Raw genomic sequence first — 27,665 nt, 5'->3', positions numbered from 1 at the left:
CTCCCAGCATCAACATATTTCAAACAACAAAATTATGGCAAATTATAATCTCAAAATGGGTTCGATGTTATTGTAAAACACATTGTAGCTAGCTTATAATTCCCTATATTGGCTCATTCTTATAAATAATCGTCTTTTCTTACACTGAATTTCTGTTAGAACATACAAATCTAACATTACATATGCCTGATTTCTGTAATTTTCAAATTTATAAATGTTTGAAAAGAATTGAACTTGTTCAATGTTGATTAAATGTTGATCTGCCATATATTTAGGTAAGAATCTTCATCCAAAAATTTTATTAAACTTGAATGAAAATCACTTTAACACAGTAAATGAATTAGTCCATAATACAATGCGTACAATCAAGTGCGCGCCGCGGCTGCAATTTGCCGTGAGTCATACCACCGCAGAACGGATGCAGTCGCGGGGAGGAGTTGCAACACTCCCCGCAACTGCATCCGTTCTGTGGTGGTATGACTCACGGCAAATTGCAGCCGCGGCGCGCACTTGATTGTATGCACTGTATTACAAATGATTTACAATGAAAATATGCTGTTTGATAGTACTGTGATATGATACCAAACATGCAGAATCTCGGAAATTTTGCACACACATCTGTTTCCAAGGCAACAAAGACATGCACAACAATGTGGAAGCAATGTTGGTAGTGCTATATATGGAGAGCTTGCAGGCTGGCCAGAGGACCTCTGCTATGCAGAGATGTAACCTGGCAATGTGTTGGTAACAGTAAGGCCAGCAGAAACCTAACAATTGTTGATACAACAGACTGTGAAACATAGTGAATATTTGTTAAGAATTGTGATCATTTGTAAACCAGATGATTCAGTGTTTAACAAATCTAATTAAAATCTGAATCATGCATTCTTAGTTACTGACCATTGGTACTGTAGTGTAATCTTTCAACTTAAGTTACCATTTCCTAAAATAAGCAACTTCCAATTTAAAGAATATAACACGCATGGAGTTACTATTATGTAAGGAATCCTTAAAGCATCAAGATATTTACATTTTTCTTAACATTAATTAACTTTTAAATGCAGAAAATATGAAAGAATGCAAGTTCTCATTTCAATGCAGAAAAATAGAGACCAGAATATCAAAATGAACGTATCCGAAATAAAGTAATTCAAAGCAAAATAAAAGCGACCTGTGTAAGGAAATCTTATAATATATGAAGTCTTTGTTTCTTTTGATGATATATAACTTTGTTTCATAGAGGGCAAATAATTTGTGATGAGTTCATATATTATAAATTATTGTTATCACTTAATGGAACAAGCAATCATTAAATATTGCTTTCAGAATTTGGTTTATTTGAAGGTGATTCATGTTCATAATTGCAGTCAATTTTCTTCTCTGAGACGTCGAATGTCTTCAAGTGTTTCTTCTATGAAATCCTTGTTCTCAAACCCATCTGCCATTCCCTTGTAGTCTCCTGCCATTTGTTCAATTAAATCATACATATTGTAGGAGATACCTCTTCCATAGAATTTCCATGGGTGGAATGTCTTCAGGCACAACAAAGAACATTATTCACATAACTACAAGTATCACTATAACTAAATCATTTTACTGCACAAAGGAAGCATATACTGTATATACCACAAATAAAACAATTATGCATAAACTCCAACAACTGCAAAAGGAAGGGGGTCTTGATAGCTTAGACACAACAGGGACTAAGATGGGGACTAGATGACAGGGGATTAATTTTTCGAAGGGGGAGGAATTTTTCTCTACACTATCACATTCTGGTTGCTTTATTGTCCATCCAATCCCTTGTCCAATTGTTAGCAGTGACTTCTTCATGAGTATAAGGCAGCAGGCAGGGATTAGTAAAGCAGCACGGATGCTGAATTGACCTCTCGAGTGCTAATGTTAAGAATGTGTGGATCTATACCACCACTCCTCCCATATATTTTTATGATTAATATTCAACTCTGCAGAGGGACAATTGTAACATTCAACTAAGAATAGAAGGAACACATACAAATGAAAAATTCTGCAGGAATATGAACAGAAAATATTATGTTCATGGTATTAACTTCCTCGATAAAAACTGCCCGGACTTGAACAGTACACAAACTTGTATATTTGAGGACAGGTAACCTCTGACAATGTTAGTATCAGTTATAAAACATTTGCGCCAAATGTGTCCTGATATTATTATACTGCCTGTTCAAAGAAATTCATGACTTTTACTAAAGAATTACAAAAATAATGACTGGAACTTTCACATGACTGGCTTAAATATATGAATATTCCAACATAACTTCACTTTTTATTAAGTTAGAAATTTGGAATGTCAAGGCATGATCTCTTTTTGTAAAATTTAATTTTTTTTTAGATAAATCAGCCTCATTCTGAATGGCATAGAATCTTATAAACTGTGTACATGCAATTTAAGAAATTTAAAATTATGTCAGGTTCCTGCATTCTAATACTTAAATGGCATGTAATAAATCTATTCAGCAATCTTACACAGCTCTACATTGCACTGCTAACACAATATTCTATAACAAAACTTTATAGTCCACAAAACTGTATTTATACCAAATTTGACTTCATCAGGATTTACAGAGGGAGAACACTGACCTGGAAGAGTTGTATAATATTTGAGTCTAGGCTGACATGTGCCAATCTAAATTACTGCACGTTATGAGATGCGCTATTAAGAACAGAAATAGCTTTAGTATTACATTTAATTTCACCTCACTACAAGCGCTGACACAAATTTTATTTTTTAGTCTTTATCATATTGTCAAAATATATTGTTGCTGGATTTTCTATCATGAGGCCATAAATTTCCCAGAAAAATGACCATTTTAAGTATTAGAAATGTTATTTTATTTTAAGAAACATCTGATTAATTGTACAACCAACAGATTTAAATTATACCAGCGTGCTAGGCAGGAGACAGGGGCAAAGAAATTGACATCACAGTGGCAGAACAATATATAGTAATCAGTGATTAACTCAACTTTTGTGTGACTGACAACCCAAGAAGATTTTAGAACATATTCTCAAGCTTCCACACAAACTTCACACATTAACAAATAGTGCTATTAATAAGATATATACCACATACCTTCAATGTTTGACTACCTGGGTCAGTTTTTATGGCTGTGCAGATGTTTCGAATTGCTCTAAAGTATTGTTTCTCCATCCTAATAAAAGAAAAGATACAAATTAAGATGTAACGCATTACAGTAATCTGGAGCTTACATTTTTCAAAAGAAATAGAGTACAAAGAGCTTCTATGTCTGTCAGTGGTGTAAAAATATTTTAATAATTTTAACACATTTTAATATAACTTACATCATGATAACATTAGCAGTTCTATATTCAGAATAGTAATCATTATCAAGAAAGTTGGTTTGAGAGGTAAAACTTCTAACTTGTATTTTGGAGGTGACCACTTTGAACGTAAACATGACTAATGATTTTCATTGTTCTTCTCAGTTCCTCCAGATAAATGCAGGGTATTACCTACATTAGACATGAGAGTTTCCTTCCACATCCCCTTCAATTTATTATTCGCTGCCATCCAACTACTGAAAACTACAGAGTTTGAGTTCCTGACAGTGTTATTAAAAAACTAAAAGTAAATACAAAACAATTCTCATTGTGTACATATTTTAAATTGTTACACACTTTCTGGTTAATGCAGGAATTTTGTTCTTGACTTTTGTGTCCAGACCTGCCCTGAGACCTCTTTAGCCTCCAATCAAAATGGCAGTAAGGGCTCCTTCCTGACAAACAGTGACAGGAGCATTGTGCTGGTCACTCCTCTTCATCTAGTGTGAAAAAAAATGCACTGATGGATCTTTACCTCCACTCCATCATACCTCTTTGTGGTGTGTGGTGCTTAGGAAGTGGGTAATCTTTACGTTTTTACATGCAACCATACTTAATTTCAATTACTAAAACTGACAGACATGGTCCAACAATAGACCAGAACATGATTTCCCAAATTCAACACTCATTCAATAGAGACTATCCTTTGAGATCAATTTACTTTCATGTGTTACACACAGCCAGGCTCTCATAGCGTGGTATGGGACAATACAGTCAGGGATGGTGGTTAATATCTCACCTCCAGCCAAAACTTGACACTCTTCTACCAATATAAACACCAAAATTTCAGCCTGGCAGATTTGCTTATTCATTAGGGCCAATGGCATTCTTCATGTCCATATGATTACTGCACTTCGGTTTTATTGAGTTTCTCTCTTAATAAATGATATAGGTCAATATTGGTGCAGGAATTTTCATATTACAACAAATAATTTTACTTCACAACATCTGTTATGAGCATTATACTTCTCTGCTGGCATTATATCACATTTTAGTTGAAAAAATTAATAAAAACACAAGCTTAAAAAATTATTATGCTTCTAAGAAACGACATACTTGTATAAGTAAAATCCTCGGTGGCACAAAATTTGCACCCTGTAGTTGGGGTTTGAATAATCAGAGGCGAGTTTGTCAAGGTGAAACACAGGGCTGTAACTTCCTTTTGGACTGATTTTCATTTTTAAGTTAATGTAATCCATTTCAGCTGGAAAATTCAACTTGCCATCACGTGTTGCCTTTTCATAACAAATTAGTGCTTTTTCATAGTCATTATAATATTCATAAAATGATCCAGCATAATGATTTACCTGTAACCAGAGAAAATGAGCTGTGAGGAATTATTGTGAGAAGTTCTACCAAATATCAGTTTGAAAAATTCTGAATAAGGACTAAAGAGTGAAATAAATTTGAGATTGTAAATTAAATAAGGAAATATTGGAACAAGAATTTTGGGTAGAACACAGAAAGCCATCATCCTATTGCTCAGACTACCAGGGCTACAAATCATTTTGTTCACACACATGCATAGTGTGATAGTAGTAGCATGCAGTCCACCATGGCACGTCCCTTGTACTGCCACATCCTTCACTGGTTTGCACACAGCATCACGCATGTGGACATATGTCCCACAACACATCAGATGATAAAATATTCTACATAACCAACAACTGAAATGAAGGCTGCAATTACACTGTTACATTAATTGATTTTAACAAATGTTCTCGATATTCACAGCTTATTTTAACTGCATTAACTATTTCGCTCTTATTTCTATGACTACTGGAGTCCCTTTATGACACTGTAGTAACAACCCATGTACAAACTACGTATGTAACAATCAAGTTCCTTCCGTCAAATGTGACACTTTTTTAAGTTTTCCACCTCGTCAGCACCTGCCTTACATGTTTACGAGGTGGAAAACTTAAAAAAGTGTCACATTTGATGGAAGGAACTTGATTGTTAATTGGTTAGTGTGACGGACCAGAATGAAAGACCTTAAACTTATACGTATGTAAAGTATTGCTTTTTATGGTGTTGGCTATGCTTTCTGGTTGATAGACAACAATGGCTGAAACATGTAAAGGCAAAGCTTTTACTTGCTCTTATTAAACTATTGACACCTGAAGGATTCTACTGTTTACTGTTAACAGGCACATAACTTGGTCTATAATCTTTAAAATTAAACACAGACCTTCAAAATATTCCTAATACATGATTCAGTATACCCTGTCACATAGACTTTCTTTATGTAAGATACAGTCAGTTCCACATTGTGTTTTGGTCGCATGTCGATATCATGTGGAAACTGTATGTAAATTATATGGAGTGTGGAGAAGAGAGAAAGAGATCATGTGATCTTACTGATCTTACTAGCCTGTTCCATCCTCAAACATCAAGCCATCTTTGAGGATTATGAATAACTTTTTTCTTATTTAAGCAGGTGATCATCTGGCTGCAAAACCCCTTAACATGGAGTAAAGGGTCTTTATTAAGGATTTTCTTCCCCTAGACAGACTGCCTACCATGGCTAACAAGTCCTGTTTACCTTCCTTGGTAAGGCCCTTAACAGGTGCTACCTGCTGGGTCAGTGGGACCTGGAGTTCACATAAGGCAGATTTGCCATTCTATGTAAGTTGGCGAGTTCTAACTCGCTAAGAGAATTAAACTGTAAATTTAGTCAAATTTATTATTATATTTAACTATAGGCAAATGAAAATATCAGAAAGATATTACATATTGAATGTAAAATCAATTACTAATATAGCGAAAGAAGAATGTGTATATATTAATAAGTCTTAATACCACTTGCATGGTCTTCACATCAAACAATCATACCAGGTGTAAAAACCATGTTACTAACAATTAAATGAACAGATCAAGACAATTTTGTCTCCAACAAAGTTCCTTGTCTATTTCGTTCAGAACAGCAGGAATATCTCTATATTTATGAAGAAATTGTATCTTTTTATTGAGATATATCTGGCTTTTTCCCACTTCTTTTTTCATATAGATTCTGCTGATCACCAAACTGTCTCCAAAGATAACCATACATTTTTTATGATAGCTTGAGACACAGGTTTTTGGTATTGCAGGCTCTTACTAAATATATGGGTGATGTGATTTTGGAACTCCTATCTTGAAAACTGTGCCCTATCATTCCTACGTGGTGTATGATAATTGAACAACAATAACAACAGCAATGATGACAACAACAACAATAACAACAATAATCTGTAAAATATTTGCAACTGCAAGTAATAAATATTTGAATCAATTCAGATTCAATCTTACAAAAATCTGTGCCTGATTTCAGCATACAAGTCCATGAGTTGAATTCTGCTGTTGTGTCATAAATTTACATTATTTAAATGAGACAATACAACATAACAACTTCTGTATAACTGAAATTCTGCAATAAGCTTTACGAGCTTTAACAGGATAGCTCAGTCAGTATAGTGACTAGGCTACAGGCCGGACTGCCGAAGAACTGGAGGTCAATTCTCAGCAGGGGCAAGAAATTTTTCTCCTCTCTGTAACATCCAGACTGTCTCTCGGGCAAACCCAGCCTCCTACACAAGGGGTACCCCAGGGGCTGTTTTGCTGGAGGCAAAATGGCAGAGGTGTGATTCTAACTGCTCATCTCCATGTCATGCTGAGATCAAGAATGGTGAAGTTAGACATCCACTCCCTCTTATATCTTCATGGTGTGGTGCTTAATTAATTAAGCTCAACTTTACCTTTAGCTTTACCCAAACTCTTTGTCTAAGATCAATGTTATTATTGCAAGGAGAACACAAGTAAATATTTGAGCAACTGACAACTTATGGATTATAATGGACTTGTCATGGCATGGTCCCATTCAAATACTGAGAAAATATAATGTAAAGAATATATTTAAATTGATTGATCTTACCAAGGAATCATTAGGTGCCAAGGTCAGAGCATGAAGGATTGCTTCCTTTGCTCGTTCTTTGTCTTTGTATGGCACAGGCATTGACCATAATGCTTTGGCACACCTTGCATTATTATAAGGGCAGTGTGGTTCTATCTCTAATGCTTTTAGGAACATTTCTTTGGCTAACTGCAGATAGTCCTTCTGTTTTGTCTCCAAGGGAACAGACAGGCATGAAAGGGGTATCTGCTGAGGATTGAGCCATCTCTTTAAGGGATCCTCATCTTTTTGATGCTGGAATTGCCGTGACTGTGACCAGCTATAAAGGAACACAAGTTAATTAATCTGTCATAAGGGATATGTACATATTACCACCATTGTAGTTTCTGAGCTACAAGATACACTGAGTACAAGACACAGATATTAGGGGAAAACTACAGTGAGAAACCTGCTAATGTAAGATGGATGCAGATTTTATAAAATATTTTCCAGGTAAAGAAAGGTGTGTCTTATATTCAGAAACATACAATAACCAGATTTCACCGCTAGGAAAGTGAACACTCCTCAAGATCCTCCTCTTTCTGTTTCAATTTCAGGGCTCTCGGACAACTCTACACTGAACTCGACGAGACTTTTCACACACCATGCACAGTAAAACAAAAGACATTCTTCTTTTTTCTGTACGTATAACACACCATACTGACCCAATTTAAATTTGTTTGTTTCGATTTTAATGTTCTGTGCTTTTATTGGGCATATTCCAACACTGAACTACATTTCAGTGAGTGCTGGACAGAATCCAACACAGGACCTAAAAGCATAAGGAGTTTTAAAAATTTTCATGTGTGATTGTTATGTTTATTTTGCCATCGTCCTTTTAAAATAATCTCGTTACAATGCAAGGTCACAATATGGACACTACAGGCCATGCAGGGTACTCAGATATGCATATCTTACATGGCTTTAAATACAATGATTTGTTAATTAATCAAAAACGATCTCTTACTTAGTACAAACCTCACCTTCATATGATGCACCTTGGATTTCTGAGGTTCTGGCAGTGTAACAATTATGCCTGGTGTGCAGGATGTGACATTACCATAATTTAGACTAAGGTAATTAAAGTTTATGTAGGATTTTATGTTCTCACAACAGGGGTTCTATTTTCTGGGATATAATTCCATGTAATTCGTTTAAAATCAACCAATGTCTTGAATTAATTATTATTATTATTATTATTATTATTATTATTATTGCTAGTGGGGTGGGACTAAGTCCCTTGTGCTGCGGCCACTTCTGGCCTATTGTACCAGCCCCAGATTTTAGGTGAGGCTGATTGTGGAGCAATTGGTGGAATGAAGATTAGCAGGGGTAACCGAAGTACCCAGAGAAAACCTGCCCCAGTGCCACTTTATCCACCACAAATCCCACTTGACCAGACCCGGGATCGAACGCGGGCCATTGCAGTGGAAAGCCAGCGACTAACCGCTTGAGCTATGGTGTGGCCAATGATTTTAATTATAGTGTCTCCTCCATCCTCGAAGAATGTTGGGAACTGATGCGTTGTCTTGTAATGCATCTGTGTTTTCTGTTTAAATCCAGCTTTCTGCATGTAGACTGCTCTCCTTGCTATGTTTCTTGCTTGCTTTACTCTTCACCCCTGAAGATGAAGGCAATATGTTCCTCCGAAACATAATTTCGTTTTCAGCAGACAACATGGTGTTATATCCGGAAGAAGGAACTCAGGTTGTAAGTCCAGATTTGATTTTTTTTATTTGTTGGCCCCTATAAACATCCAACATAGCTGAGTTTACAAATGTTCACATCCCTGTCTTAAGTTACACCTCTTGAAATTAGGAATTAATTGGTTTTTGGAGTTTGTCCATTTTCCATTATTCTAAACAACATTAAAGATAGCAATTTTTCGGAAAATGGATCTGTTCCTGTCCTCAGGTGAGGGGTGGGACACATCTATTTTCTTGGTCCATTAGAAAGATCTAACCTCAATCACCTCTTGAAATGTGTAATGCTGAACAACCCTGAATAGACTTACTTCCTTCTCCAGTTAGCAGCCCCTCCATAACGAACATAATGTCGAGTTTCTATGACTGACTCTGCTGTTGTTTCAGCCTTCATATCCTGCCTATGACTGAAGTAAGACAGACCACGATAGGTATTGGCCAAATGAACCAGAGCAGATGCATCCTCTGGATTAAGTTGAACTGCTTTTTCCAAAAGAATCACCTGTAAGAAAACAATATATCTGCAATATTATTTAGTGAAATATTGGTTCCATGAAGGTAGAGAATTTCTTGGCTAGCTGAGCAACTACTAGCTTTACAAGAAGGACCTTGCTCCATGGTTTCAATCATTCAGTTACACATGAGTGCTTAATATGTAACCTACCTGTTCTTGCTCTGGTGTTTTTCCTTTGAACTTCTCAGCCTGCCGAATTCTGCTCAACACTTTCCCACAGTAGAGGTTCCATTCCCAGTATTCAGGGTCTAATTCAAGGGCCTTCTTCAGAAATGGGAGGCCCAGCTTGTTCCCCAAATAGCCATACTCAAGCAGTATGGCGCCCCTGAGGGCAGACACTGTTGCCTTGCCAGTACTTCCAAGCTGATCATATCTGAACATAAATACCATACATGTTTGATTAAAACCCAGGCCCCAGACAGTAGCCTGGGTTCAAATTGAATGGAGGTACTGGTACACAAATTATAAATGACAGGTTCTAACACAGAATTAGCATTTGCGAATAATCAAGATGCTGCTTGTTATTCATTTGGGCTAGTAAACTATTTTTAAATTAATTTATTATGCTGCATGCAGTAAATTATTTATTAATTATTGATATGCAACTTGTTGATTAGGCTCAAACTGTAGAAGAATATCAGTACAATCACTATAAACCCTGAGCTACTGTTTAAACACTTATAGTAATTATGAGCTTATGGTCCATTTGTCCCTATTTTAAATTCAGGTTAAATACAAAACTTGGACAGGAAGCGTCCTATCATGTTATGATAAAATTAGCATATTTGAAGCTGTCTAAAATATTAGTAGGATTAAAGGGAGCAGTAACTTGTATTTTACCGACAATTGAACTTTCCATATTGTTGAATATCAACTGAACTTCATATGCATTCTGTTAGAAAGGCATAAACATATAAACATTTCATACAAATTAAAAATTTGTGTTAGATTCATAAAAATATTAAAAAAAAAGGTAACGCTATCCCTGTGACAGGTCGTGGAGGTCCATAGGGTTGTGAAACATCAAGTTTCCCACATTTTCTAGATAATTGGCTGACAGATGGCATTGAGGTTGTCAGCCTTAAGCGCCGGCCACCCTTTACCCCTAGGAAGATTCCTGCTACTCGTTTCTTTTAGAGGCCGAGTCGACCCCAGAGCCATGGTGTGGCTAGAAGCATTAGATCAATTGAAAAATCCAGTGACCTCATTGTGATTCGATCCTGCAACTTTCCAGATTATAGCATAGTGCCTCAACCAACTATGCTACTGCATCCCCCCCCCCATAAAAGTAAATAAAAAATGAGGCCATGTAAAATGAAATATCCTTAGTTAGAGGGCACATTCAGAAACATGCACTATCATAATTGGTTGAGGCACAATGCTACAAGCTGGAAGGTCACGTGTTCGAGATTATTTATTTAAAAAATGAAGTAATAACATTTCACATAATAAGTAGACATACTTACATATGTTCAATACATTTTGCAAGATTGTAGGCTTCTTGGTAGCTCTCTGAGAAGTATGCTATATGAGCCAATGTTGCATTTATTACATACTCCAGTGCTGCCATTCTTTGTGCCTGCCTCTCTGTCTCACTCTCTCCTCCTGCAGCAATCTCTTTCTCTATGTCATTTATCGCATTGTTATCATTTTGAATATCACCTGCCTCAAGCATGTAATTGTTCAATCTACCTTCATTTCTCTTCTCGATTTCTTCAGAAACATGTCCTGCATCATTCAGATCTGGATCACATGCATTTCCTCTACTGCTCGCTTCAGAAATTGTATCCAGTTTCTTTGATTCACTCTGAGTACTATGCATATTTTCATTTTCATCTATCTTATTATCAATTAATCTTCCATTTATCTCATTACCAATTTTTTTGCTTTGTAGTATCTTTTTGTTTTCCAGGTAGACTGGTATATTCTCAGATGCATTTTGTGAAGTCGAACCTATATACATGTCCTCATGTAATGCTCTATCACTTTGACAATCAGTAATAACATTAGGATGTTTCTTAACTTCAATTAAATTTGATTCAATTTTCTCATCCTTAACCTCGTTGTCTGTAAGTGTTAATATAGATCCATTTGCATTTTCTTTATCATCTTTGTTTCTTGAACATTCATCTTCTTTTCCATCTTTGTGATGCTCTTCTGAACCTGTCATCTTTTCTGTTTTCATGGTTTGATCTACTGCTGAATGCTGAACCATTAATTCAGCATCCGAAGATCCAAATTGTCCTCTTGCAATAAGTTTTGGAGGTTTTGATATTTTTGAAATTTCATTATTCTCATTACCACCATTACTTATTAACAGATCCTTTTCTGTCCCTTTCTCATCAATGTCATAAAAGAAATTTGTTCTTCTGCGTTTGATTTCATTGAAATGATAGTTTCCTCTAACTATGTTAAGGTTTAGCTTTTCTTTTCTGGTTTCAGCAGAAGTTGCTATACATTGAAGATTACTTGTACCCAGTAAATTGTAGCAATGCTGTAAATCAGCAAACGCTTCCATCCAGCGGTCCTCTAATGTCTTTTCATAAACCAGTATGAGGAATACGACGACTTCTCGAAAGACATTGCATTTGGCCTGAGAGAACTCTTTTTCCTTTTCTGTCATGAAATGTATTGTAAGAATTATATTAGAATTTTAAATTAAATATTTAAAATAAAGAACATTACTTAATCACATTTCCAATTGTAATTTTAATTAGATCTATGTTCATGGGTCGCAATAAAAAATAACCTTTTTGCATCATTTTTAACAGTCTTAATTTTTTATTTTATCCTGTCTGATCTGCTTTATCAATGGATTATAGTCATCTGACAAGGGAATGGTCCGATCCGACATGTCGAAACCTGCCCTGATTTTTTTTTCTCTCTGCAAGAGTACACACAACAAAATCCCCTGTCAGAATTTTAGCTGATAATAAGCACTGCAAGTATTTTTTAAAAATTGCTGAACATGGCCAATATTATAGCCTGCCAGACCCTTGGAGAAATATCCACCCCTAGCAGAGCAGAGCAGTACGCAACACGCAATACGGCTGACTCACAGCCTAGGCTTCCGGTGCGTCTGTAGAGAGATAACACGGCACAAATGCATCGTAATCTGACAAGTACACAGCTGGGGTTGTACAAACCTCTGGTACAAGCGGTTCTGTGTACGCAAAAAATGAGTAACTTCGGCAATTTATAAAAAATACTTGCAGTGCGTATTAGCAGCTAAAATTTTGACAGTAGATTTTGTTGTGTGTACTCTTGCAGTGGGGGGCGGGGGGATCGGACCATTCCCTTGTGAGTTATGGAACTGGCAGTTGCCTTCCTGGAGGAACATGCTGTCTCCATTTTCAAGATTGAAAATTGATGAAGCATAAAACATACACCAAGCAGAGACGTGTTTGCTGCCTGCTTCATTCTGGTTTCTACCTTGAAGATGAAGGCAATATTTCCTTCCAAAACACTGGTTGACTTTAATTGGACTACATGGCATAATATCCTAGAGGACAGGACACTCAAGAGAAAGGAATATCGTAAAAAGGACAGAATGGATGGAAAATTATGGGAGGACACACAAAAACACATACACAGATATCTTTCTGCATAAAACACATGTGAAAGTCTTAATGATTCAAATTTATGAACAAAAATTAATTCATCAGATTTATATTTCAGACAACGCCGTAACTCAAACTTTGAAAAGACTCATGGCACAGTTAAAATATTGTGTTATGCAAATGTGTATCATTGCATTCTATTCCTATTTTCTGAATTTATTATGGATGTAAATATCTGTTTATTTTAAAAAACGAGAAATGAATAAACCTCTATTATATTCATAGGCTTACCTGTAAGATAAGGGATCATATTCTCTCGAATTGTACTATTAGGGATGCTGTTTATGACCACATCTGGAACCCACTGGAAAGGACATTCAAATTTTTTTAATATCTGCCATATTGGACATTCTTGTTTTGCTGTCTGTTGTTCCTGCCCCTTTTCATGTCTTGTCCAGTGAGTCTCATTGGCTACAACTTTCTCCAGTGATGAATCACCAACATTTTCCTCTACCCCCGTTTGTAAAACGGTTGCTTCTTGAACATCACCAGTTATTAAAATCATCTGGCCCTCGCTACTTAAATCAATCCCTGGTGTCAGAGGACGTCTTGACACAGTGTCTGATGATGTATCAACTATCTTAATCCTGTCATCTTTCTCCATATTACTATCATCAGCATCAGAATATGCATTTGACCTTTCTTCAGCCTCTGTATTGCTTCCAGTAGAACAAGTTCTCGTGTATTGAGTAGGTCCCATAACACCATATAATAATTCTCTTGTTTCACCCCCTTTCAGATCATCCCCCAAGCAATACTGTTTATCACCATAAATGGGTTTCACTGTGTCACGTGATATATTTGCTTGTTGCTGGGTGAGTAACTCGGCATGTTCATGAATGAAGTCCCACAGAAGGTCCAGGGCGCCATCACAAGATTTTATGTAGCGAAGAATGTGAACAAGTTTCATGTCATCTTCATTTTGTGCGCAAAAAATTGTGTTTGTTGGGCCCGGTGTGATTTGGTTATTTAGAAATGGTGCTAGGAAGGATTCCAAACTATTTAATTGTGTTGAGTACGAAGAATTATTTCGTGTTCCTGATGCAAGATACTCATAAATTTCCTCGTTGATGTCCCGCGATGGAGAATTATCATCATCTGTGGTCAAATTATGCGAAAGGCCGGGGTCTGAAAGTACGTCATCTCCCAGTGCCTTAGGATTTGCAAGATGGCTGCGACGTGAATTCCTTGCATATTGCCGTTCCTTGTCATTTTCGTCTTCTTCGGTGACATGTCCTTTTCGTGGCGTGCTGGGCACAATGGAAGCAGCAGCTGGCTGTTCAGAACTACGGCGGACATGTGCTGGTTCTTGTGGTGACGTCACGCTGCCAGAGCACGTATTTGATACGTTACTTTCTTCGTTTACGTAATTTAAGGAACGAGCTTTACGTTTGCTCAGTCTCTTCTTCAGATACTTCTTGCACTGCTTTCGTGGAGCCGGTCTGTGTTTTGTTTCGAGAGAAGTGTTCAATTGTAGCTCTGATCTCTGACATCCCACCTCCCCATTCTCACTTCCGGCTCCTTGCTGATGATAAACTTCAGTTCTTGAGCTAACTGAGATATCGACTTTATCGCTGTCCGACGCCGTCGAAGATTCTTGACACTGATCTCTACATTTTCTTTCCATGTCAACAGTTGAATTCTGTGGCCCTTAAACAGTGCAAATATTCGAGTTGTATGAGGGTGTTTGAGAAAACTGCTTAAAAGCTTCATAACTTGCACTCTTCGCCAAATATAATTAGAATGATCAAGTCAAGGAGCATAATATGGGCAGGGAATGCGGCAAGAATGGGGGATAAGAGGAATTCATATAGGATATTTGTGGGAAAGCCAGAATGAAGAAAACCACTAGGAAGACCACGACATAGATGTGTGGATAATATTGTGATGGAATAATCCGTTGCCTGGCAACGCTCGGTAAACACCGCCTACTAAAAGCCGGAAAAGTGGAACCAGACACGGAATTACCCACTTTGCTAGGCAACAGTTCATGCACGTTTCCGAGACAACGCATTCATGAAGAGCTGTAATGGAAAACTTTGAGGCGGTTGTCTCTATTCGGTTCTCTCGCGGTTGAAAAACGGAGTTAATCCGTGAATTAGAGATTCAACCCGTGTGAAGGCGGGGTCGAATACCTCCACCGTGACCCTGCGAGTCGTAGGAGACGAAAAGGAAGTCTCAAATCTGAGACAGTAAAATGTGGTCGCGAGTGCCAAGGGACTTGGTCCCAATAAAGACTGCGCTGGTAAGAATCAGCAGCATATACAAAAAAGACAGACCCGTCCTCTCGTCAAAGAGGGCTCGCCGCAAAAAGTAAGACAGTAACTGTCAAACAGTAATTACTATCTGCACCAAGACTTCCTGACTGACTGACGGTCAGTCGCAATTTGACTTTGACTTTGATTAGAGAGATTCTTCACACAGACGTCGTTGAAGGCAGTTCAATGTGTGAGCAGTGATTCGTCATAGTGGAAGTGAAGACATTCGTAGTTCAAGAAGGAATAGAGCGAGTCGTAGACAGTAATTGTGAGTTGTCATAATTGATTTTAATTATAAAGAAGTGCCAATAAATCCAATCATCTAATCCAGAACCCATTTTTATTAGTTACGCTAACCCAGAATACATCACAATATTAAAATGGATAGGATGGGATGGTATGAACTGGCTTGATCTGGCTCAGGATAGGGAAGAGTGGGAGGATCTTGTTAACACGGTTGTGAACTTTCGGGTTCCATAAAGTGTTGGGAAGTTCATGAGTAACTTCACAACTGGCAGCTTCTCGAGAAGGGATAAGCTCCATGACGNGTGTATAACACACAGAGATATTGGGTTTTCGGACTTTCTCCATCGTCCGGATTTTAAGATAACTAAGAAAAACACGACATTTCGGAAACTGGAACTGTTTCCGTCCTCAGGTGAGGGAAAACATCTATTCTGTTGGGTCCCTTAGAAAGAGCTAACCTCAATCACTGGACGATCACAGATCCAGTTTCCGAAACATCGTTTTTTTCTTAGTCGTCCAGTGATTGAGGCTAGCTCTTTCTAAGGGACCCAACAGAATAGATGTTTTCCCTCACCTGAGGACGGAAACAGTTCCAGTTTCCGAAATGTCGTGTTTTTCTTAGTTATCTTAAAATCCGGACGATGGAGAAAGTCCGAAAACCCAATATCTCTGTGTGTTATACACCATCGTCAGAATCCTATAGTAACTCCATGAAGTTAGTTTAAAGCCCTTCCCCCCACTCCCAGACCAGACACAATTAAAAAATAGTCTCAACGTTTTCAAAACTTCTTCGCAATTAACACGAGAGATACGTGACAGTGATAAAAGTACGTCACCCGGTCATAGCAATTGCCGTGTCACTGCTGCTTTCGGATTACAGAAACAGATAACGCGGGCGATTGTAGATCACACACTATAATACGTAACCCCATTGTCGAGAACACGTAATCGACATAGCGACTGACTTACACGCGAAGTTATGTGGTCGTTGCCACTCTGATTTAACATAACAGAAAACGTTTTTGTTGTGTGAGCTAAAAGTGTTAACTACGATATGAACATTACCGAAGAAGTAACTTTCAAAATTGCTTTCGTGTGTATAAAATGCCCCCAGAGATATCACGTCCATTTTTCTATATGATTTATTTTTATCACTGTGTGCAGTTTGATTGAAAACTATTTGTCCCGTTTGTTGGTTCCTGAACTATGGGGCACTGGTGGCGCGATGGATGGGAAGGGGAAATTGGAAGTACTTGGAAAGAAACCTGTCCCAGTGCTACTTTATCGTGCCCTGGGATTGAATCCGGGCTTCCGCATTGTAGTATTGTTGTTCGACTGGTTAATTTGATGTAATAATATTTTGTGTATTCAGAAATACTCTTACAATCGCCATACGCAAATTTAAAAGAGGTTTGTATTACAATAGTATTATTTTTATGTGTAAATGAAACTTTGACAATACTGTCGTGTATCACAAACGAAATTAAGAACAACGCAATTCTTCTACAAAAGCGTTTAAACTGTCAGATATTAGATATGTAGAAAAGTGAAGGTTTTTTTCAGAGTATTGGTACTGATTGGTCATATTCGGATAAACAATAAGCCTATAAAAGACCACTGACCTGTAGATCAAATCACAGCAAGACCAATACTTCTTCAAACAAGGAATGGGAAATGCTTTGTAACATTATCGAAAGCTTGGCACTTAAATATCAACTCAAATTTGTCTTCTAACGGGCCAATACAAGTACACAAATCTGTACAGAACAGTTAGTTCGTTTTAATAGATATATTTCGATACAACAGAGACAAAATTACTAACCTCAAAATTAAACAGGAGTAAGGAACAAGACTGTTGTTTCCAGTGCAGGTCAGGAACACACTACAGCTAACCGTACTTTAATCTCTGTAAAGGAGAATGCGAGTTTCGAGAGGCAAATGTGCGTACTGTTGCGCATGCTTCTAGCGACAATGGAACAGTTTCAGTTGTGGCAAGCATGATTTCCTTTAACAGCAGTCGTTCTGTGACGCGAATGCATGTAACCAGCGTACCATATTAATAAAGAAAATCCCTTTAGAACAGAAATTCTTTCATATTTATTTCGATTTGAGTTTCAGCGGTATCATGAACCTGAGATTATCTCTTAAATGTCAGATTCAGGTAACAGTGCTAAAAGTAACCAATTAATTTGTAGGAAATAATATATGCGTACGTTATCCACCTTTCTCTGCTGTACCAAATATGTGCGGTTGTGAAAAAAATTAAATTTTATATTGCTAAATTAATTGAAGATGCCCTAAAATAGATAATTCATTTAGAACGAGACTCCATTACAATTTCTTAGTGTTATATCACTCATCTTCACGATAATGCTAAAGGTGAAAGTAAAGATCCCGAAATTTTCCTGGAATCAGATCTGTCGCAATTTCGTCGCGTTCTACGTCCTCTGTTTTCTTTCATCCGCATCTCAGCTGTTTTATTCTGCGTTCTTGAAGACATATTTTTTTATATATTTATCGTCGTGTTTTTGTTATTGGATACATTTTNCCCTTCACTGGCCCCTCTCCTGAGCCAGATCTATCCAATCCATACCATCCCATCCTATCTCTCTAAGATCCATTCTAATATTGTCCACCCACCTAGGTCCGAGGCTTTGTGTTCATTTTCGTAACATTATGATTTTCTCATACCTTCTACCTTATATATTATATAATATGTGCGTCTGTGTGTGCGTGTACACACACGTAAAGATGGCTGCGTATCTGTTTTTGTTTGTTTGTTTGTTTGTTTGTTCTTTAGATATTCACACATCTTCCCACATATTTTGAGCACATTTAGCGTGGCGGTAAAAGACCTCTGTGTGGAATTTTAGACTCTTCGAACCCCAAAATTTTTTAGCTTAAATATCCCCCAAATTTTTAGACACCCAAACATTTTTTCTTCCTTTTTATCCTACAACTATTCGTGTTTCATTTTTTTCTTTGCATTCGAGAGAGCTTAGAATACCAAAGAACGTCTTCCTTGCCCTGTACGTCTATATGTTAACATTTCCGAGACCGTCAATTTCCAGGTTTACAAAAATAAACGGCATATTTACTTTATTATCAACATTATTATCAACATTATAACTGTCCATTGCATTAAAGGCAGATTTGTTCATTTGCTTAACTAATTAAACATCACGCCATGAGGATTTATGATGGAGTGGAGGTAGGGCTCCGCCATTACAGTTCCTAATTATTCGCGTGCATTGCATCTGCACAAAGCTAAGTAGCTCGTAATCTAATAAATTTACAAATCTGTTCGTTATTCATTTTCATACGTGACTCGTCATTTCTTGTGTGCTAAATGGTTGTTTAATCTGGTTGTTTAGCATTCAAGTAAAATAATTAATTACACTAGAGGGACAGGTAAGCGGGTTGTGTTATGGATTTAACTGGATCAGAATCAGACTCAATGATAAGCCCTTGTCATGATGATCATGATGGTGATGAACATTCCACTCCCATTACGTCGGGGATACATTGTTGTATTGTAAAGTTCGATATTCTCGTACGCCTTTCGCTAGTTCCAAGAAGTGCGTCAGTTACCCGCCAGATGGCAGGCACATCAGTGAGCAGCCACCATATCTATACACTCGTACACCATGTGTCTGACAGATTGCGCTTCCATCCCGAAGGAGGGCGAAGATTTCTGCAAGGATCTGTTTTTTTTTACTTCATAAACAACTTTCCTATATTTAAATAAAATATATAAGTAATGAAAGTAAAAGAAGTAATTGTACTGATTATTTACAGTATACTCACAGATAAGTCAAGAGCTATATTAACACTCGCGGGGTTACCACTGTTATGGAATAAGCTGTTTATAAAATGTGCTACAGAAGGCCGGATGGGCATTACCTACGCCTTTTTTTTTTTGGTATTTACAATATATTCAGAGGCTCATACGGCGAAAGTAGATTGTTTAAATGTACATTATATTTATTTATAAGCATTCTTAAAATTATACAATACACAGATTTTCTGAATAGAAATGCGTGGTTCTGGTATATATTGTTGTTGTTCTGGCTTCGGGAATGTTATTAGATTCATTTAAATTGAATAGGTCTTATATGTGGCACCCTAAACAAAGAAGTGGACTACTAATCAACTGATTTCATCCGTTTTGGAAGAAAGTAGATTTGCCAACAAAATTTTATAGTAGACTCTATCCTATACAACGGCATGAAATGACCATAAGCTATGAAGATTAACGGACCGACTGCGAATACAAACCCCAAAGTGGGGACAGTCCAGTAGGACTAATCCGTGCAGATCAGGATTTAGTTGATTATGATGATGCCATACAAGGAAACCGGCGACAGAAATCTTCTTAGAAGATGGGAATCTGGGGGGGGGAGGGGGGTTCTAGCAAAGTAAAGACTTGTCAAAGGAAGGTAAGTTGTTTGGAACAAATAAAAGTTGCCTGGCATTTAGAAGGAGATGTTTAATGATGTTTGAAAAGAAGATCGGAAGACAAGATCAATGTCAGAGGCGAGCTTAACAAACGAAGAACAATGCAGGGACATCCTCAGTAACCCTTTTTGCCCTTCGGCACAAAACAATAAAACAAGTCACTACCCTGTTTCTCCTTGCGTGACAAACAGCACCAAGGTAAAAGTAAAGCTATCCCTGTAACAGGCCGTGAACGCCCACAGGGTTGTGAGATGTCGAGGTTCCCATATTTTTCTAAACAATCGGTTCACAGATGGCGTTGATGTTGTCAGCCTTACGCGCCGACCGCCCTTTACCCACTGGAAGATTCCTGGTACACATTTCTGTTAGAGGCTGAGTCGAACCCAGGGCCATAATGCGGCTGGAAGGATAACTACAGAAGTAAAGGCGTCCTTGGGCCCCAACGCTATGTTATTAGGGCGTATAGGAGGAGTATAGGAAAAGATCCATATACTCTACACTTCAACATTAGATGGAGGAGTGCGGTCAGCTATAAGTTTCGACCGCCTTTAATCCTTATGTAAAGAGCATCCAGTAACTTTCAGATGATCCCCAGGGGGGCGGCGGGGAAAGGAATTCCTGCTTTTGCCGCTTAACGAAGCCGGAACTTCCGGCCTGTAGCCTGATAATTACGGAACTAAAATTCTACAAAACTGCGGGTTCGTCTGTGAGCGCGGAATCTGTGGGAATAAACTCATGCTACTTCCGCCAAATCGGGCCAAACTATACATCTGGAAGTCGCCGTAAAATCTCGACTTGAGACGAGCTGATCCCCCGTCCAAGAAGTCCTACCGACTGTGTAAAAGAGCAAGAAACTGAAAAGGGACCAAGGACCAACAAAGGGTTGTAGAGCCATAGATAGACAGACAGACAGATAGATAGATAGACAGGCAGATAGATAGACAGATAGATAGATCGATAGACAGATATATAGATAGACAGACAGACAGATAGATACATTTTTTATTTTTTATTTATTTAACAATATATAGTTAACAATGACAATAATTCTTACAGCACAACATGAAAATGGAGGTGATTAACATAAAATAACATACATTTAATTGTTTATTGAATTTTACGTGCCGTTGATGTATTCAGTAGTATTAGATCTGCTTGTTGAGTATAATTCGTCCCTCTTCAATCTTTCCAAGTATGTGTTTGTGCAGCCAGTAGCTCTCGAACGCCTCGACGCCATCTTGCCATATGCTGTAGTGCATTTCTAGATTTAGTCGGAATTGCAGCCTTATGCGGTACATGCGTTGGTAGATAGATAGATAGACAGATAGATAGATATATAGGTAGGTAGGTAGGTAGATAGATAGATAGGACCTAAATAGTAAAACTTTAAGCCCCAATTCAATCTTCTTATGATGAACACGTTCCATATTCTCCCCTTGAAATTACCTACACGTAAATCAATGTAAATATATTTTTTGCAGGATAGGCATAAATACATGTACTAAATAAAAGGTAATAGTAAAGTCGTTCCTTTGATTAATCAGGCACCAAGTAAAATGGCGTATGGGGGGAGCGGAGATAAAGCTCTACGCATTCTTAAATTCGGAACATCATGGAGGAGAGTGGTCTGGTGCACGCTTCAGCTGTTTTGTCACCCGGGGAAAGAGCTCCTGGTACCCACTGAATAAGAGGCTACATGGTTCTTAGAACCGGTCTGGACACGATGGTGAAGAGATAAATCCCTTGACCCTGCCGGGAACCAACCCCAGTTCCTCAGTCGTTGAGCCTTCAGCCTTATCATTATACTGACTTATACTGTCTCCTAAATATTTCAATTTATTTATTAAATAACACCAAACTGACTCATATGAGTGGTCCGTATAAGAGACCAGTTAGGCATATACCTCATTATTGATGGAAGCGATTTTAGGAGCGAGGTAATTATTGAAATTTTGAACAATATAAGAATAATCAATATAATCAACTAGTTATATGTTAGGTTACTTTATTGATGAAAGAAAATCTGCTTGAATTATAGCCGATTAATGTGATTCCACCTGAGGCCAACATAATTTATTAACAGACGGTGGATGAAACTGCCAAGCAACTATGCCCCTACTGGGAGTCAAACCTACGTTCCCAAATATTTGGTGGGGTGTCACAGTGCGTGACAAGCAGTCAGAGAACAGAAAATGTCGATAGGTCAATATGATTTCTATTGAGCTTTGTTTTAGATGCCCCGGCAAGAGATACTTTGCGGCCTATGCTGGCTTATGTCACATCAGTCGGTAAATAAGGTTACTGACAACTTTAACAATATGTATTAGTGTCTTAACCATACGAAAAGAGAACAATAGACTTTTGAGAACCATGTTCAATTTTTCACTCATATGAAAGGTAACGATAAAAACAATAGGTTCAGAAGGTTGCATTTCGGACCAATTATCTTGCCATCTCCAAATGCTCAACTGTTGTGGAATACTACATTCATCCATCCTTGTCACTGTTTCAACCCATATCTGTTCCCTATCTTCACAGAGACCATTTCTTTTCAGCACGGTAAGCTGCTATACCAATATGCCCATTCCTCTACTTCTTTGTCTTCGAGAATTCATTACGTACCTACTAGACAGTAGGGCCAACTGATGATCTGTTTAGGTTCCGTTGCTACCTTCACTCACTTCTGGAGCTGAGCCCTTCTTGAGGAGCTGCCAAATCTGCATCTACTCCAAGAATTTCCCAGCATTTTATGGAACCCGAAGGTTCATTACCGTGTTCACAAGAGCCTCCAATAGGTCAATTGAAGAAAAAAAATCCAATGATTTAATCGGGATTTGAACCCACGACCTTCCGGCTTCTAGCATAGCCCCTCAACCAACTACGATACCGCTAATTAAATAATTTTCCTGGGGAGTAAAGCGCGGCCGGCGCGGAAGGCTGACAAATTTACCGCCATCTTTAAGCCGACTCTAGATAATGTGGGACCCTCAACGTTTCACAGCCCTAAGGGCCTTCACGGCCTGTTACAGGGATAGCTTTACATTTTTTTTACCACACTTATTCAGGTAAAAATATAAATGTATCTGAAACCATATAGAATTTGAACACTATGTATAATTATTCTTACTTTGGTCACAAATCTGGCCACAGCGGGCTGCTGGATCCACAAGGAGCTGTTAATGAACATGAATACCTCTGAATGTGTCTGAAATACGTCATACTCACAGAAAGGTAAGATCATATTACGGCTGAAGGTAGTTAAACGGACAGCATTTGCCTTGATAATAACATAAACGGTACATTAGAATCGTATTAAGGGCACTTCATGCTGTTCGAATATCTATGGAGTTAACATTCCACGCAGTCAGCCATGACTGCTGTTGCTTCTTTAACTGCCCTCTAGCAACAAAAGCAACGAACTAACATTCCTACGTTGCATTTACAAAATAGGGATGCCCACTCTCTCTCTAGAAACACGAATTCAATGGTACTATATACTCATAATGTGCGATTATCTACTTTGCAGTCTACAGATTTATGTAATAGAACTAAGAATACAATAATTGCGGTTGTAATTCTATTTGCATTGTATTCATTGTGTGTAGTGTGTCCTTTATTTTTTGGGTAGTTCTGTGTGCTATGTTTTGTTTGAGCGTGGGGTGTTATTTTGTGTGATGTGTCTTACTGTAGTACCACTGCCAACGGGTGAAAACTCATTTGAAGTTAAAATAATAATAATAATAATAATAATAATAATAACAATAATAATAATAATAATACAAGGTAATATACCAATAGTCCTATATTTATACGTACGTCTAAGGTGTACAAATGAATTTATAAAGCACGTAATGATTTTCTACACAACTTAAAAGTGGCATCGAATTGCATATTTCATATGGCAGGTTCGAAGAACCATCTCTTATCACTGGGTGCCAAGCTAGATGCTTTGATCACACAGAGATGAACTAATATATAATCGAAGAAAAATGAATACTAAGAGACTTCCTAACCTACATAGTCTGACATTTAAATAGATTGCCAAAAATGCTGTCACATGATAGTGTCCTAATCGTTTGGATTTGTAATCTGAGTTATTGGACATTATTAGAAATCGTGACTACACTGTACAAATCACTGTCACACAAAGACTAGTGTTCCCAGTCACGGTCTTCACTGCTCTGATTGATAACGTCTTCCAACAGTGGACGTTCCTCTGCTTCTTGGCTCACGTCCTCGCAGGCTGGCGGCCATCTCACATCAACCTCCTACTTTTCTAACTGCTGCCTCAGAAACTTTCGTCAGTCACAGTCAGAGTCAGAGTCACTTTATGACTGACAGTTTACTGCCAATCAGTTCGTCTTGGCGCCAAGCCCCTTGAGTTCACGACCAGAATTTTCTTTTGTAACTGAACTCTTGCGGTCATAGTCCTTACGTAATATTCTCTCTGACGAGAGAATGGGTTTGTATCTTATGAATAAGTTTCATCTTTGTCAATTGTACGTATCGTACATATAGAATGTTGTTGAAAAGGTAACTGACCCCGGCACGAACCGTACAGAAAACGTCTCTTTCATTATTGCGTGCGTGTCTATTGCGCCGATCGCGTGACGTCTACTGAGCCACTGCCTAGCAACGGGAGTGTTGGCAGAGCCGTTTCCTAGCAACATGTGTCTCTAGTGGCTTTACAATTCTGGCTTTCGGCAGATGTGCCACAATACGAAGCCTAAGTCGATGCTGAGTGCGGAAACTTACAGGTACATGTTTGAGTCACACACAGAAACAAATCTGTCGCGACAAATCCATCGAGTGCGAGGCCACTGCGCTTGAATAGATCTTAAGGAAAACGGGCGAGAACATTTTGAACGAAGAATCAACATGACATTTTTTCGCACTTAAATAAAAAACAGTAAAACGCTTGAAATGTTAAAACAAGTGCTTGGAGAACATCTTGAAGCTCATGTGTTCTTGAATGTCCTAAAGCGGCAAAGCTGAATCTGACATCCGATCTGGATGTCCAGCAGCATAAAAAATCGGACGAAAATGCATGATGCAAGTTCAGCGGCTCAAGTAATTGTAATAGTGAAGTTGTGAATAACTGTACTTGCAAGTGTAACAGAGATTATCCAGTAAACGTCCTTTTTTTTTTCATTCGCATAGTGGGAGCGGTGGAGTCCAACTGGGTCCACTCGGCACGGCGGCCACTGATTGGCCTATTGTAGTCTACCCCGGGAGATTATGATGATGGAGAATTTGGTGGAATGAAGATTGGCAGGGGAAATGGAAGTACTCGGAGAAAACCCGCCCAAGCGCAACTTTGTCCACCACAAATTCAACTTGACCAGACCCCGGAATCGAACCAAGGCCGCCGAGGTGGGAAGCCAGCGACTAACTGCTTGAACTATGGCTATGCCTATTTGACGTCTTAGTGAAATCCTAGACCCGCGTGAATTTATTTCTCGCGTTACATATGAAACACGCGACAATATTATCTCGGTATTTGAGTGGAGATTCTGAGGAAAGTCAAGAAGCACTTAATTCACGGTAGTAAGAGTCCTGACAGAGATTCGAACCTCAAATCTTCCGTACGCAAGGGAAAAACATTACCTTTTGCGGCAACTCCCTCTACGATGTTCTGATAAAAACGTTTACTAGGGCTATTGATATAGACATAAGCAATGTGGACGGAAATATAAATTCGTGTAGTTTTATGCCCCCCAAATTGTTAGGGTCTATTGAAATGTGTCCCAATATACCAAAAAATAAAGAACATCCATATCGTCCACTTTAGCTACTGCAGCACCGTTTGGACACCCTTGTATAGTGCTTACTTCAATACACACAAGAGGGCGTTATGACAAGATATGCAGTGCCCTATTCCTTCCACAAATTGCTATCATTAATAGTGTTTTATATATGTCTTGATGGACATTTAATTTGCCCTTTTGGAGTCGCACTGAGGGTCAATACTTCAACGGACGGCCCAAAGTTGCTTGCTTCTTCGGGCAATTTTTTTATATGTAGGTTTACTCTTGTTCCGCCGTTGCAATTTGTACCACCGCTCCAATGTGTAGGTACAGTTCGGTCAAATAACGCTTTTAGGAACAATATTACAGCGAATGAATGCAAGAAACAGCAATTTAGTGCCTTATTTAGTAAGTCTAGAGGCTTATATAAACTACTGTGAAGATTAGAACCGCTGTAGGCAATCTAATTTACTATTACAATATATTTTTAAATCTAGAACTGTGAATAGAGTATTATAAATTAAATTATACGAAACAATGTTAAACGCAGTTGTTATATTATGGGTGTGAAACGTGGTTCATGGCTCAGTGGGATATAATAAGTAAAGTTGTCCCTGTGTTTTATGAATTAAGCACTATCCATTCCATTCATTCATTATTCGTCAATGCCTCTACAGCCCTTTGTCGGGCCCTGGCCTCTTCTTCAGTTTCGTAATCTTTTTTACACAGACGGTAGGACTCCTTGGACGGGGGATCAGCCTGTCGCAAGGCCGCTACATACACACAGAACAACACAAACACAGAATAAACGCACAAAGACACATATGCCTTGAGTGGGATTCGAACCCATGATCCCAAATTTCGAATGAGCGAAGAACGCGCGGCACTGTGATCGGCAATTAAGCACTATGTCGTGAAGAAATATGTGGGAGTGGAGGTATAGCTCCACCATTCTTGACCTCGACACTAGATGGAGGTGAGTGGCCAGCTTCACGCCCAGGTTTATTTATCCCCGGGGAAATCTCCCCCAGCACCCATTGGACAGGAGGCTGGTTGGACCTCAGAGCCTGTCCGGAAGCTGCCGGCAATCTAACCCGGGCCGTCGAGCTCGCAGCCCGTAGCTGTACCGACTCAGCTATCCCACACACATATATATATAATTTTCATGTTTGTCTCTGTTAGTGCATCCGCGCACGTTCATTCCAGTCATAGCGTCATAACATCCAGTACTACTAGCACGTATAATGTTCTTGGAATATTCTTGGGGGTAAAGGGCGGCCGGCGCGTAGGGCTGACAACTTTGCCGCCATCTGTGAGTCGATTGTCTAGATAATGTGGGACCCTCGACGTCTCATAACCCTATGGGCCTTCACTGCCTGTTACAGGGATACCTTCACTTTTTTGCTTTACGTAACTGAGGAAAATTTATGGACAAGAAACCGAACAAGAGGGTATGGGGAATCTGAACTAGAGATGAACGAAGGAACTGTACAGAACTCTTCACCTGATAACAGAGGGATTATCGAAATGAGAGAGTTTGTGTGGTTGGTGCATGTCACCAAGCTCATTAAACGATTTTGGCTAAGAACGGTCTCAAAAAGTCCCGAAGGCAAATGAAAATGAGGACAGGCCACACTGAGATAGCTGCAAGGCGCAGAAAATGATTTACGAGAATTGTAAGATGCAGAAAATGATATAAGAGAGCTGAATATGAAGACGTGGAGGTAAAATACAGATAATAGAATAGGCTGGGCATCTGTCTTAAAGGAGACCAAAATTCTTAGAGGACGTTAGAGTCAAAGAGGAA

General features: G+C 38.4%; 1 protein-coding gene across 3 annotated transcripts; it reads right to left on the bottom strand.

Moving 5' to 3' along the window:
• Positions 1-506: 506 nt before the first annotated feature.
• On the bottom strand, positions 507-17,558 carry LOC111867123. Of its 3 annotated transcripts, XM_023856658.2 has the most exons (9): positions 17,476-17,558; positions 13,381-14,799; positions 10,996-12,145; positions 9,680-9,902; positions 9,327-9,517; positions 7,295-7,592; positions 4,438-4,688; positions 3,113-3,191; positions 507-1,532 (listed from the first exon to the last, which is right to left on the bottom strand). In XM_023856658.2, the coding sequence occupies exons 2-9, from the start codon at positions 14,774-14,776 to the stop codon at positions 1,368-1,370; spliced, it is 3,753 nt and encodes a 1,250-aa protein (XP_023712426.1). In that variant the 5' UTR covers positions 14,777-14,799; positions 17,476-17,558; the 3' UTR covers positions 507-1,367. The 3 variants fall into 3 exon arrangements, 2 of the variants coding, with proteins under 2 accessions (XP_023712426.1, XP_033608450.1); XR_002843292.2 differs by lacking the exon at positions 4,438-4,688 and having other exon boundaries at positions 1,449-1,532; XM_033752559.1 differs by lacking the exons at positions 507-1,532; positions 3,113-3,191; positions 4,438-4,688; positions 7,295-7,592 and adding an exon at positions 8,921-9,058.
• Positions 17,559-27,665: the final 10,107 nt, after the last annotated feature.

Source organism: Cryptotermes secundus, unplaced genomic scaffold, assembly GCF_002891405.2.
Source record: "Cryptotermes secundus unplaced genomic scaffold, Csec_1.0 scaffold381, whole genome shotgun sequence".
NCBI lineage: Eukaryota > Metazoa > Arthropoda > Insecta > Blattodea > Kalotermitidae > Cryptotermes > Cryptotermes secundus.
Note: the sequence above shows the minus strand (reverse complement) of the source record. Positions and strands in the feature narration are given on the sequence as shown.

Excerpts from the sequence above, each read along its gene's own strand:
- LOC111867123 (XM_023856658.2), bottom strand. The coding sequence starts at position 14,776 with ATGGAAAGAAAATGTAGAGATCAGTGTCAAGAATCTTCGACGGCGTCG. Across the intron at positions 12,146-13,380 it reads TATGATCCCTTATCTTACAG|AAAAGGAAAAAGAGTTCTCT; the intron begins GTAAGCCTATGA and ends ATTTCATGACAG. Across the intron at positions 3,192-4,437 it reads CGAGGATTTTACTTATACAA|GATGGAGAAACAATACTTTA; the intron begins GTATGTCGTTTC and ends TTCTTTTATTAG.